General features: G+C 46.6%; 1 protein-coding gene across 1 annotated transcript in view; it reads left to right on the top strand.

The window, feature by feature from the left end:
* LOC124031608 (dual oxidase 2-like) overlaps nt 1–15,031 on the top strand; it is a 64,472-nt gene that overhangs the window by 2,424 nt on the left and 47,017 nt on the right. The window contains 7 exon segments of the mRNA XM_046343072.1: nt 1,005–1,206; nt 3,157–3,323; nt 3,896–3,959; nt 4,711–4,807; nt 5,639–5,729; nt 12,030–12,097; nt 12,099–12,130. Of these exon segments, the coding sequence (XP_046199028.1) occupies nt 1,005–1,206; nt 3,157–3,323; nt 3,896–3,959; nt 4,711–4,807; nt 5,639–5,729; nt 12,030–12,097; nt 12,099–12,130 (721 nt within the window).

Below are 15,031 nucleotides of genomic sequence, written 5' to 3'. Positions count from 1 at the left end.
ACATGTACATAAGGATATATGAATGAGTGATGGTACAGAGCAGCATACAGTAGATGGTATCGAGTACAGTATATACATATGAGATGAGTGTGTAGACAAAGTAAACAAAGTGGCATAGTTAAAGTGGCTAGTGATACATGTGTTACATAAGGATGCAGTCGATGTTGTAGAGTACAGTATATACATATGCATATGAGATGAATAATGTAGGGTAAGTAACATTATATAAGGTAGCATTGTTTAAAGTGGCTAGTGATATATTACACAGGTAATAACCCCCACACACAGGTAATAACCCTTGCACACAGATACTTTAACAGACGCTTAGTGAGTGCATACAGTCTTAGTATGTGTCTGTCATCCCTGAGGGAGTTGAACCCACGACCTTGGTGTTGCTAGTGCCACGCCCTTTATCAAGTGAGCCAGACCGGAGCATAATGAGCTTCAGGTCAGACCAGCCGGTCAGTCTGTTGGACATGGTGGTTTATAAGACCGCCCTTCAGACAAACCCATAGCCCAGAAGCCTGCAGCTCACTGTCCCAAGTGTTTTACCCCAAATAAAACACTCTTATTATGTTCTATCTGTAGATGTGCTATGTCATGCCATGTTATGTCATGTTATGTCATGTTATGTCATGTTATATCAGGTCATGTTATGTCATGTCATGTCCTGCTATGTTGTGTCATGTTATGTCATGTTATGTCATGTTATGTCATGTCCTGCTATGTTGTGTCATGTCATGTTATATCAGGTCATGTTATGTTATATCAGGTCATGTTATGTTATGTCATGTCCTGCTATGTTGTGTCATGTCATGCTAAATCATGTCATCTTATATCAGGTCATGTTATGTTATGTCATGTTATGTCATGTCATGTTATGTTATGTTACATTTCACTGCACCTATCTGGGGTATGTGACAATAAAACATTATTTTCTGTCTTTAAAAAAAAGGTGATGTTACGTTATGTCATGTCACGTTATGTCATGCTATGTACTGTAGGTGAACCTGGTGACAGCGTGGCTGGACGGCAGCTCTATCTACGGCCCGTCTAGTTCGTGGTCTGACGCCCTGAGGAGTTTCTCTGGAGGTCTCCTAGCCTCCGGGGAGCAGTGGGACATGCCCAAGAGGAGGGGGGGCAGTAACCTCATGTGGAGCGCTGCTGATCCCTCCACTGGTCAACATGGACCTGAGGGACTCTATGGTGAGAGATGCTGCTTGTTGTTGTTTTTGTTGTTGTCTTCTTCTTTGTCTTCTTCTTCTTCTTTGTCTTCTTCTTCTTCTTTTTCTTCATCTTCTTTTTCTTCATCTTCTTTTTCTTCTTCTTCTTCTTTGTCTTCTTTTTCTTCTTCTTCTTCTTCTTCTTTTCTTCTTCTTCTTCTTCTTCTTCTTTTCTTTTTCTTTCTTCTTCTTCTTCTTCTTCTTCTTCTTCTTCTTCTTCTTCTTCTTCTTCTTCTTCTTCTTCTTTTCTTCTTCTTCTTCTTTTCTTCTTCTTCTTCTTCTTCTTCTTCTTCTTCTTCTTCTTTTTCTTCTTCTTCTTCTTCTTCTTCTTCTTCTTCTTCTTCTTCTTCTTCTTCTTCTTCTTCTTCTTCTTCTTCTTCTTTCTTCTTTTTCTTCATCTTCTTCTTCTTCTTCTTCTTCTTCTTCTTCTTCTTCTTCTTCTTCTTCTTCTTCTTCTTTTCTTCATCTTCTTCTTCTTCTTCTTTTTCTTCATCTTCTTCTTCTTCTTCTTCTTCTTCTTCTTCTTCTTCTTCTTCTTCTTCTTTCTTCTTCTTCTTTTTCTTCTTTTTCTTCTTCTTCTTCTTTTTCTTCTTCTTCTTCTTCTTTTTCTTCATCTTCTTCTTCTTCTTCTTCTTCTTCTTCTTCATCTTCTTCTTCTTTTCTTCTTCTTCTTCTTCTTCTTCTTCTTCTTCTTCTTCTTTTTCTTCATCTTCTTCTTCTTTTTCTTCATCTTCTTCTTCTTCTTCTTCATCTTCTTCTTTTTCTTCATCTTCTTCTTCTTTTTCTTCTTCTTCTTCTTTTTCTTCATCTTTTTCTTTTTCTTCTTCTTCTTCATCTTCTTCTTTTTCTTCTTCTTCTTCATCTTCTTCTTTTTCTTTTTCTTCTTCTTCTTCTTTTTCTTCTTCTTCTTCATCTTCTTCTTCTTCATCTTCTTCTTTTTCTTTATCTTCATCTTCTTCTTCTTCTTCTTCTTCCAGTTTTGAGATCTACAATAGCTGCCATGGTGACTCCTGCACCACTGTCCGTCTCACATAAGACCACACCTTTGACAAAAATCAGCTATACAAAACATTGGAATTTAAAAAGCTGTGCATTATTCTCTGAGGATTTAGTGGTGAATGACAACGGACTTACAAAATAAAGCTTGATAATGCCAGCCTGATCTGGCTAGACACCTCACTAATGCCCGAAGAATGAAAACAAGGAAGCACCACAAATATCTGCATGTATTTCGTAATGGATATAAAGATTTCAGCACGAGGATATAGACAATAGCACCTTTAGAGAATATTTTAAATTGTAATCTTTTTATTTAACCAGGCAAGTCAGTTAAGAACAAATTCTTATTTTTAATGACGGCCTACCGGGGAACAACGGGGTTAAACTGCCTTGTTCTGAACTGTAAAGAAATACTGCAAATTATTTTGTTTCAGGACAGTTATCACTGCTTATTAACACAAATACCAGGATGAGGGACTTCATTTCCCTTCAGTCAATTGACTGATTTTCTGTTGATTTATTTAATTATAATTATTAGGATTTATTTCACCTTTATTTAACCAGGTAGGCCAGTTGAGAACAAGTTCTCATTTACAATTGCGACCTGGTCAAGATAAAGCAAAGCAGTTTGACACATTCAACACAACACAGAGTTACACATGGAGTAAAACAAACATACAGTCAATAACACAATAGAAAAACGTCTATATACAGGGTGTGTAAATGAGGTGAGATAAGGGAGGTAAAGGCAATAAATAGGCCATGATGGCGATATAATTACAATTTAGCAATTAAAGACTGGAGTGATAGATGTGCAGAAGATGAATGTACAAGTAGACATACCGGGGATTAACCCAACCAACTACCCAACCCCAACAAGTCAATATACTGTATTATTATTCACGTGTGTCCTATTTGCTCTTCCATCCTCCAGAGTTGGGTAACGGCTGGGGCAACGAGAATGTGTTCACCATGGCCGAGGGGATCGTGTGGTTTCGCTACCACAATTACATGGCCTCCCGGCTGCGTGAGAAACACCCGTCGTGGTCTGACGAAGACCTGTTTCAAAGCGCCAGAAAAACCGTGGTCGCCACGTTCCAGGTACCAGCAAAAGTCTGCTGTAATCCAACCAACACGCTGTGGTCATTTTATACTGTAATACGACAGGTCACATGACCAGAAAAGAGAGTTGTTAGTTACATCAATGCCAGGTGGTTGTGGGTTTTTTGGATGAAATGGTATTAGTTGAGAGTTTAGGTGTCTGCGTCACCTCTCACACACACCCCCCTGGGGCAACTACCAAGGTCATTATCCTCTGTTTTTAACAAGCTATGAAAGTGTATGGTACACTGGCTATACATTCACAGACAAGTAACTCAGGACTTAAATAGACTCTGAAAGTGTATGGTACACTGGCTATACATTCACAGACAAGTAACTCAGGACTTAAATAGACTCTGAAAGTGTATGGTACACTGGCTATACATTCACAGACAAGTAACTCAGGACTTAAATAGACTCTGAAAGTGTATGGTACACTGGCTATACATTCACAGACAAGTAACTCAGGACTTAAATAGACTCTGAAAGTGTATGGTACACTGGCTATACATTCACAGACAAGTAACTCAGGACTTAAATAGACTCTGATTTTTGTTTTTGTCATTTTACAGAATATTGCATTCTATGAATGGCTGCCTGGATTCCTGGGGGAAAAGACAATGTCTCCATACCTAGGTAAGTAAGAAAGAGGGAGGGAGAGGGGGGGACTGAGAGAGGGAGAGAGAGAGAGGAAGGGGGACAGAGAGAGAGAGGGGGGCAGAGAAAGGGAGAGAGAGGGTGTGTGGGAACAGAGAGAAGGAAAGAGAGAGTGTGGGACAGAGAGAGAGAGAGAGAGAGAGATGGGGGAACAGAGAGAGGGAGAGAGAGAGAGGGACTGCGTGGATGAGAGAGGAGGGAAGAGGAACGACTGAAGCAAGGTCATGCGCTGGTAATCAGTGGTTAGGTGAGTTGTTCTCTGCGTCATCAGACAAACACACATAGCCAGGTTCTCCACACACACACACACACACACACACACACACACACACACACACACACACACACACACACACACACACACACTCACACACTCACACACTCACACACTCACACACACACACACACACACACACACACACACACACACACACACACACACACACACACACACACACACACACACACACACACACACACACACACACACGGCCAGGTGCTCCACAGTCAGCCAGAATACTAAGGTCAGAGGTCACATTATGTTCCTTTGTTATCTCTTAATAAATCATATGGACGTTAGAGGTGTTCCTTTCCCTGTGTTATTATTTCACAACGTTAGACGTTCCTTCCTTTACCTGTGGGCATACCTTACCTGGGACAAAAATGTTCTATACGTCCTCTCTACAGTATTCTTATACTCTGGTGTCATTGTCTGCCTTGTCTCCCGCAGGCTACCAGAAGTTTGTGGATCCAGGGATCTCACCTGAGTTTCAGGCAGCTGCCATACGTTTTGCCTCTACGATGGCGCCCCCTGGTGTCTTCATGAGGTACTGTGGCCTAGCTTCCCGCCGGCTGGAGAATAGATTGCGCTCCTCCGATAGATTCAGAATCAACACACGAGCCTGGTAAAAACCAGCCCGACAGCTGCGTTCACCTTTCCTTTTAACTTCAGATATCAGGGGAACAGTAAGGGGAACTTTCAGGTGATCATTCTGGTTACACCAGCCTATAAAACCACTCTGGGACGGCAGGTAGCTGGTTAGATTGTTGGACCTCTAATGGAAAAGGGTTTCTAGATTGAATCTCCGAGTTGACAAGGTTAAAATCTGTCGTTCTGCTCCCCCGAAACAAGGCAGTTAAACCCACTGTTCCCCGGTAGGCCGTCATTGTAAATAAGAATTTGTTTCTTAACTGACTTGCCGAGTTAAATAAAAGTTAAATAAAACACTTCAGATTTCTTCAGGCTATTCCTATAGGGCTCCCGAGTGGCGCAGCGGTCTAAGGCACTCCATCTCAGTGCAGGAGGCGTCACTACAGACCCTGGTTCGATTCCAGGCTGTATCTTATCCTGCCATGATTGGGAGTCCCATAGGCGGCGCACAATTGGCCCAGTCTCTCCCTGGGTAGGCTGTCGTTGTAAATAAGAATTTGTTTCTTAACTGACTTGCCTCGTTAAAATAAAGGTTAAAACTCTATATTTCTAGCAAAGCTAATATCTCTAGGCTACAAATGTTCTCTTGGGTTTGTGGTGTAGTTTTGTTCTAAGAAACAACGGGCCCTTTAATGCTGCGTTTGTGTCAACATTCATATATTAACAGCTGCTTGTCATGTCATTTGTGTCATCGTGACTCTTTCCTACTTCCTTCTCTTGGCCACAGGAACAGAACTTGCCACTTTCAGAAGGTTGTCAACGCCGATGGGAGCACGTCGCCAGCCATTCGCCTGTGTAACAGCTTCTGGAACCGGCAGGTAAACCTATAGATCCTCCAAATATGTAAGAAAAAAAACATCAAAATTGTTGAAAAAAAAAATGTTTTGTTATTTATTGTAGCCTGGTCCCAGAAAGTTGTCTGTCCATTTTAAATTTGATACACCACTGATCTGGGACCAGGCGGTATCTGCTACCTACTTTATGTGTACCGGTGTTGAGACAGGCGGTATCTGCTACCTACTTTATGTGTACCGGTGTTGAGACAGGCGGTATCTGCTACCTACTTTATGTGTACCGGTGTTGAGACAGGCGGTATCTGCTACCTACTTTATGTGTACCGGTGTTGAGACAGGCGGTACCGGTCTGAGACAGGCTACCTACTTTATGTGTACCGGTGTTGAGACAGGCGGTATCTGCTACCTACTTTATGTGTACCGGTGTTGAGACAGGCGGTATCTGCTACCTACTTTATGTGTACCGGTGTTGAGACAGGCTTTATGGTACCGGTGTTGAGACAGGCTGTATCTGCTACCTACTTTATGTGTACCGGTGTTGAGACAGGCGGTATCTGCTACCTACTTTATGTGTACCGGTGTTGAGACAGGCGGTATCTGCTACCTACTTTATGTGTACCGGTGTTGAGACAGGCGGTATCTGCTACCTACTTTATGTGTACCGGTGTTGAGACAGGCGGTATCTGCTACCTACTTTATGTGTACCGGTGTTGAGACAGGCGGTATCTGCTACCTACTTTATGTGTACCGGTGTTGAGACAGGCGGTATCTGCTACCTACTTTATGTGTACCGGTGTTGTATCTGACTTTATGGCGGTGTTGAGACAGGCGGTATCTGCTACCTACTTTATGTGTACCGGTGTTGAGACAGGCGGTATCTGCTACCTACTTTATGTGTACCGGTGTTGAGACAGGCGGTATCTGCTACCTACTTTATGTGTACCGGTGTTGAGACAGGCGGTATCTGCTACCTACTTTATGTGTACCGGTGTTGAGACAGGCGGTATCTGCTACCTACTTTATGTGTACCGGTGTTGAGACAGGCGGTATCTGCTACCTACTTTATGTGTACCGGTGTTGAGACAGGCGGTATCTGCTACCTACTTTATGTGTACCGGTGTTGAGACAGGCGGTATCTGCTACCTACTTTATGTGTACCGGTGTTGAGACAGGCGGTATCTGCTACCTACTTTATGTGTACCGGTGTTGAGACAGGCGGTATCTGCTACCTACTTTATACCGGTGTTGAGACTACTTTATGTGTACCGGTGTTGAGACAGGCGGTATCTGCTACCTACTTTATGTGACCGGTGTTGAGACAGGCGGTATCTGCTACCTACTTTATGTTACCGGTGTTGAGACAGGCGGTATCTGCTACCTACTTTATGTGTACCGGTGTTGAGACAGGCGGTATCTGCTACCTACTTTATGTGTACCGGTGTTGAGACAGGCGGTATCTGCTACCTACTTTATGTGTACCGGTGTTGAGACAGGCGGTATCTGCTACCTACTTTATGTGTACCGGTGTTGAGACAGGCGGTATCTGCTACCTACTTTATGTGTACCGGTGTTGAGACAGGCGGTATCTGCTACCTACTTTATGTGTACCGGTGTTGAGACAGGCGGTATCTGCTACCTACTTTATGTGTACCGGTGTTGAGACAGGCGGTATCTGCGGTGTTACCTACTTTATGTGTACCGGTGTTGAGACAGGCGGTATCTGCTACCTACTTTATGTGTACCGGTGTTGAGACAGGCGGTATCTGTATCTACCTACTTTATGTGTACCGGTGTTGAGACAGGCGGTATCTGCTACCTACTTTATGTGTACCGGTGTTGAGACAGGCGGTATCTGCTACCTACTTTATGTGTACCGGTGTTGAGACAGGCGGTATCTGCTACCTACTTTATGTGTACCGGTGTTGAGACAGACAGGCGGTATCTGCTACCTACTTTATGTGTACCGGTGTTGAGACAGGCGGTATCTGCTACCTACTTTATGTGTACCGGTGTTGAGACAGGCGGTATCTGCTACCTACTTTATGTGTACCGGTGTTGAGACAGGCGTGTATCTGCTACCTACTTTATGTGTACCGGTGTTGAGACAGGCGGTATCTGCTACCTACTTTATGTGTACCGGTGTTGAGACAGGCGGTATCTGCTACCTACTTTATGTGTACCGGTGTTGAGACAGGCGGTATCTGCTACCTACTTTATGTGTACCGGTGTTGAGACAGGCGGTATCTGCTACCTACTTTATGTGTACCGGTGTTGAGACAGGCGGTATCTGCTACCTACTTTATGTGTACCGGTGTTGAGACAGGCGGTATCTGCTACCTACTTTATGTGTACCGGTGTTGAGACAGGCGGTATCTGCTACCTACTTTATGTGTACCGGTGTTGAGACAGGCGGTATCTGCTACCTACTTTATGTGTACCGGTATCTGCTACCTACTTTATGTGTACCGGTGTTGAGACAGGCGGTATCTGCTACCTACTTTATGTGTACCGGTGTTGAGACAGGCGGTATCTTTATGTGTACCGGTGTTGAGACAGGCGGTATCTTTATACTTTATGTGTACCGGTGTTGAGACAGGCGGTATCTGCTACCTACTTTATGTGTACCGGTGTTGAGACAGGCGGTATCTGCTACCTACTTTATGTGTACCGGTGTTGAGACAGGCGGTATCTGCTACCTACTTTATGTGTACCGGTGTTGAGACAGGCGGTATCTGCTACCTACTTTATGTGTACCGGTGTTGAGACAGGCGGCTACCTACTTTATCTGCGGTATCCTACTTTATGTGTACCGGTGTTGAGACAGGCGGTATCTGCTACCTACTTTATGTGTACCGGTGTTGAGACAGGCGGTATCTGCTACCTACTTTATGTGTACCGGTGTTGAGACAGGCGGTATCTGCTACCTACTTTATGTGTACCGGTGTTGAGACAGGCGGTATCTGCTACCTACTTTATGTGTACCGGTGTTGAGACAGGCGGTATCTGCTACCTACTTTATGTGTACCGGTGTTGAGACAGGCGGTATCTGCTACCTACTTTATGTGTACCGGTGTTGAGACAGGCGGTATCTGCTACCTACTTTATGTGTACCGGTGTTGAGACAGGCGGTATCTGCTACCTACTTTATGTGTACCGGTGTTGAGACAGGCGGTATCTGCTACCTACTTTATGTCGGTGTTGAGACAGGCGGTATCTGCTACCTACTTTATGTGTACCGGTGTTGAGACAGGCGGTATCTGCTACCTACTTTATGTGTACCGGTGTTGAGACAGGCGGTATCTGCTACCTACTTTATGTGTACCGGTGTTGAGACAGGCGGTATCTGCTACCTACTTTATGTGTACCGGTGTTGAGACAGGCGGTATCTGCTACCTACTTTATGTGTACCGGTGTTGAGACAGGCGGTATCTGCTACCTACTTTATGTGTACCGGTGTTGAGACAGGCGGTATCTGCTACCTACTTTATGTGTACCGGTGTTGAGACAGGCGGTATCTGCTACCTACTTTATGTGTACCGGTGTTGAGACAGGCGGTATCTGCTACCTACTTTATGTGTACCGGTGTTGAGACAGGCGGTATCTGCTACCTACTTTATGTGTACCGGTGTTGAGACAGGCGGTATCTGCTACCTACTTTATGTGTACCGGTGTTTACCGGTGTGTACCGGTGTTGAGACAGGCGGTATCTGCTACCTACTTTATGTGTACCGGTGTTGAGACAGGCGGTATCTGCTACCTACTTTATGTGTACCGGTGTTGAGACAGGCGGTATCTGCTACCTACTTTATGTGTACCGGTGTTGAGACAGGCGGTATCTGCTACCTACTTTATGTGTACCGGTGTTGAGACAGGCGGTATCTGCTACCTACTTTATGTGTACCGGTGTTGAGACAGGCGGTATCTGCTACCTACTTTATGTGTACCGGTGTTGAGACAGTTGAGACAGGCGGTATCTGCTACCTACTTTATGTGTACCGGTGTTGAGACAGGCGGTATCTGCTACCTACTTTATGTGTACCGGTGTTGAGACAGGCGGTATCTGCTACCTACTTTATGTGTACCGGTGTTGAGACAGGCGGTATCTGCTACCTACTTTATGTGTACCGGTGTTGAGACAGGCGGTATCTGCTACCTACTTTATGTGTACCGGTGTTGAGACAGGCGGTATCTGCTACCTACTTTATGTGTACCGGTGTTGAGACAGGCGGTATCTGCTACCTACTTTATGTGTACCGGTGTTGAGACAGGCGGTATCTGCTACCCTACTTTATGTGTACCGGTGTTGAGACAGGCGGTATCTGCTACCCTACTTTATGTGTACCGGTGTTGAGACAGGCGGTATCTGCTACCTACTTTATGTGTACCGGTGTTGAGACAGGCGGTATCTGCGGTGTTACCTACTTTATGTGTACCGGTGTTGAGACAGGCGGTATCTGCTACCTACTTTATGTGTACCGGTGTTGAGACAGGCGGTATCTGCTACCTACTTTATGTGTACCGGTGTTGAGACAGGCGGTATCTGCTACCTACTTTATGTGTACCGGTGTTGAGACAGGCGGTATCTGCTACCTACTTTATGTGTACCGGTGTTGAGACAGGCGGTATCTGCTACCTACTTTATGTGTACCGGTGTTGAGACAGGCGGTATCTGCTACCTACTTTATGTGAGACCGGTGTTGAGACAGGCGGTATCTGCTACCTACTTTATGTGTACCGGTGTTGAGACAGGCGGTATCTGCTACCTACTTTATGTGTACCGGTGTTGAGACAGGCGGTATCTGCCACCTACTTTATGTGTACCGGTGTTGAGACAGGCGGTATCTGCTACCTACTTTATGTGTACCGGTGTTGAGACAGGCGGTATCTGCTACCTACTTTATGTGTACCGGTGTTGAGACAGGCGGTATCTGCTACCTACTTTATGTGTACCGGTGTTGAGACAGGCGGTATCTGCTACCTACTTTATGTGTACCGGTGTTGAGACAGGCGGTATCTGCTACCTACTTTATGTGTACCGGTGTTGAGACAGGCGGTATCTGCTACCTACTTTATGTGTACCGGTGTTGAGACAGGCGGTATCTGCTACCTACTTTATGTGAAACCGGTGTTGAGACAGGCGGTATCTGCTACCTACTTTATGTGTACCGGTGTTGAGACAGGCGGTATCTGCTACCTACTTTATGTGTACCGGTGTTGAGACAGGCGGTATCTGCTACCTACTTTATGTGTACCGGTGTTGAGACAGGCGGTATCTGCTACCTACTTTATGTGTACCGGTGTTGAGACAGGCGGTATCTGCTACCTACTTTATGTGTACCGGTGTTGAGACAGGCGGTATCTGCTACCTACTTTATGTGTACCGGTGTTGAGACAGGCGGTATCTGCTACCTACTTTATGTGTACCGGTGTTGAGACAGGCGGTATCTGCTACCTACTTTATGTGTACCGGTGTTGAGACAGGCGGTATCTGCTACCTACTTTATGTGTACCGGTGTTGAGACAGGCGGTATCTGCTACCTACTTTATGTGTATACCGGTGTTGAGACAGGCGGTATCTGCTACCTACTTTATGTGTACCGGTGTTGAGACAGGCGGTATCTGCTACCTACTTTATGTGTACCGGTGTTGAGACAGGCGGTATCTGCTACCTACTTTATGTGTACCGGTGTTGAGACAGGCGGTATCTGCTACCTACTTTATGTGTACCGGTGTTGAGACAGGCGGTATCTGCTACCTACTTTATGTGTACCGGTGTTGAGACAGGCGGTATCTGCTACCTACTTTATGTGTACCGGTGTTGAGACAGGCGGTATCTGCTACCTACTTTATGTGTACCGGTGTTGAGACAGGCGGTATCTGCTACCTACTTTATGTGTACCGGTGTTGAGACAGGCGGTATCTGCTACCTACTTTATGTGTACCGGTGTTGAGACAGGACGGTATCTGCTACCTACTTTATGTGTACCGGTGTTGAGACAGGCGGTATCTGCTACCTACTTTATGTGTACCGGTGTTGAGACAGGCGGTATCTGCTACCTACTTTATGTGTACCGGTGTTGAGACAGGCGGTATCTGCTACCTACTTTATGTGTGAGACCGGTGTTGAGACAGGCGGTATCTGCTACCTACTTTATGTGTACCGGTGTTGAGACAGGCGGTATCTGCTACCTACTTTATGTGTACCGGTGTTGAGACAGGCGGTATCTGCTACCTACTTTATGTGTACCGGTGTTGAGACAGGCGGTATCTGCTACCTACTTTATGTGTACCGGTGTTGAGACAGGCGGTATCTGTCTGTTGTAGAACCCCAACCTGAAGTCCGGACAGGATATCGACCATCTGATTATGGGCATGACCTCGCAGATCGCAGAGAGAGGACAACGTCATCGTGGAAGACTTAAGAGGTTTAAACTTTCAGTTTTAAATGCTCTTTTTAAGGCCTTGTACGTGGCTTTACATGGTCAGTGAAATGCTGAATACAACAGGTCTAGTAGACCTTACAGTGAAATGCTGAATACAACAGGTGTAGTAGACCTTACAGTGAAATGCTGAATACAACAGGTGTAGTAGACCTCACAGTGAAATGCTGAATACAACAGGTGTAGGTAGACCTCACAGTGAAATGCTGAATACAACAGGTGTAGTAGACCTTACAGTGAAATGCTGAATACAACAGGTGTAGTAGACCTTACAGTGAAATGCTGAATACAACAGGTGTAGTAGACCTGACAGTGAAATGCTGAATACAACAGGTGTAGTAGACCTCACAGTGAAATGCTGAATACAACAGGTGTAGTAGACCTTACAGTGAAATGCTGAATACAACATTTTACATTACATTTAAGTCATTTAGCAGACGCTCTTATCCAGAGCGACTTACAAATTGGTGCATTCACCTTATGACATCCAGTGGGACAGTCACTTAACAATAGTGCATCTAAAACTTAGGGGGGGTGGGGTGAGAGGGATTACTTAACCTATCCTAGGTATTCCTTAAAGAGGTGGGGTTTCAGGTGTCTCCGGAAGGTGGTGATTGACTCCGCTGTCCTGGCGTCGTGAGGGAGTTTGTTCCACCATTGGGGGCCAGGGCAGCGAACAGTTTTGACTGGGCTGAGCGGGAGCTGTACTTCCTCAGTGGTAGGAGGCGAGCAGGCCAGAGGTGGATGAACGCAGTGCCCTTGTTTGGGTGTAGGGCCTGATCAGAGCCTGGAGGTACTGAGGTGCCGTTCCCCTCACAGCTCCGTAGGCAAGCACCATGGTCTTGTAGCGGATGCGAGCTTCAACTGGAAGCCAGTGGAGAGAACGGAGGAGCGGGGTGACGTGAGAGAACTTGGGAAGGTTGAACACCAGACGGGCTGCGGCGTTCTGGATGAGTTGAAGGGGTTTAATGGCACAGGCAGGGAGCCCAGCCAACAGCGAGTTGCAGTAATCCAGACGGGAGATGACAAGTGCCTGGATTAGGACCTGCGCCGCTTCCTGTGTGAGGCAGGGTCGTACTCTGCGGATGTTGTAGAGCATGAACCTACAGGAACGGGCCACCGCCTTGATGTTAGTTGAGAACGACAGGGTGTTGTCCAGGATCACGCCAAGGTTCTTGGCGCTCTGGGAGGAGGACACAATGGAGTTGTCGACCGTGATGGCGAGATCATGGAACGGGCAGTCCTTCCCCGGGAGGAAGAGCAGCTCCGTCTTGCCGAGGTTCAGCTTGAGGTGGTGATCCGTCATCCACACTGATATGTCTGCCAGACATGCAGAGATGCGATTTGCCACCTGGTCATCAGAAGGGGAAAGGAGAAGATTAATTGTGTGTCGTCTGCATAGCAATGATAAGAGAGACCATGTGAGGTTATGACAGAGCCAAGTGACTTGGTGTATAGCGAGAATAGGAGAGGGCCAAGAACAGAGCCCTGGGGGACACCAGTGGTGAGAGCGCGTGGTGAGGAGACAGATTCTCGCCACGCCACCTGGTAGGAGCGACCTGTCAGGTAGGACGCAATCCAAGCGTGGGCCGCGCCGGAGATGCCCAACTCGGAGAGGGTGGAGAGGAGGATCTGATGGTTCACAGTATCGAAGGCAGCCGATAGATCTAGAAGGATGAGAGCAGAGGAGAGAGAGTTAGCTTTAGCAGTGCGGAGCGCCTCCGTGATACAGAGGAGAGCAGTCTCAGTTGAATGACTAGTCTTGAAACCTGACTGATTTGGATCAAGAAGGTCATTCAGAGAGAGATAGCGGGAGAGCTGGCCAAGGACGGCACGTTCAAGAGTTTTGGAGAGAAAAGAAAGAAGGGATACTGGTCTGTAATTGTTGACATCGGAGGGATCGAGTGTAGGTTTTTCAGAAGGGGTGCAACTCTCGCTCTCTTGAAGACGGAAGGGACGTAGCCAACGGTCAGGGATGAGTTGATGAGCGAGGTGAGGTAAGGGAGAAGGTCTCCGGAAATGGTCTGGAGAAGAGAGGAGGGGATAGGGTCAAGCGGGCAGGTTGTTGGGCGGCCGGCCGTCACAAGACGCGAGATTTCATCTGGAGAGAGAGGGGAGAAAGAGGTCAGAGCACAGGGTAGGGCAGTGTGAGCAGAACCAGCGGTGTCGTTTGACTTAGCAAACGAGGATCGGATGTCGTCGACCTTCTTTTCAAAATGGTTGACGAAGTCATCTGCAGAGAGGGAGGAGGGGGGGAGGGGCGGAGGATTCAGGAGGGAGGAGAAGGTGGCAAAGAGCTTCCTAGGGTTAGAGGCAGATGCTTGGAATTTAGCGTGGTAGAAAGTGGCTTTAGCAGCAGAGACAGAGGAGGAAAATGTAGAGAGGAGGGAGTGAAAGGATGCCAGGTCCGCAGGGAGGCGAGTTTTCCTCCATTTCCGCTCGGCTGCCCGGAGCCCTGTTCTGTGAGCTCGCAATGAGTCATCGAGCCACGGAGCGGGAGGGAGGACCGAGCCGGCCTGGAGGATAGGGGACATAGAGAGTCAAGGGATGCAGAGAGGGAGGAGAGGAGGGTTGAGGAGGCAGAATCAGGAGATAGGTGGGAGAAGGTTTGAGCGGAGGGAAGAGATGATAGGATGGAAGAGGAGAGAGTAGCGGGGGAGAGAGAGCGAAGGTTGGGACGGCGCGATACCATCCGAGTAGGGGCAGTGTGGGAGGTGTTGGATGAGAGCGAGAGGGAAAAGGATACAAGGCAGTGGTCGGAGACTTGGAGGGGAGTTGCAGTGAGGTTAGTGGAAGAACAGCATCTAGTAAAGATGAGGTCGAGCGTATTGCCTGCCTTGTGAGTAGGGGGAAGGTGAGAGGGTGAGGTCAAAAGAGGAGAGGAGT

This window comes from Oncorhynchus gorbuscha, linkage group LG01 (genome assembly GCF_021184085.1).
Source record: "Oncorhynchus gorbuscha isolate QuinsamMale2020 ecotype Even-year linkage group LG01, OgorEven_v1.0, whole genome shotgun sequence".
Taxonomy (NCBI): Eukaryota; Metazoa; Chordata; class Actinopteri; order Salmoniformes; family Salmonidae; genus Oncorhynchus; species Oncorhynchus gorbuscha.
This window is presented reverse-complemented; position numbering and strand designations above follow the sequence as displayed.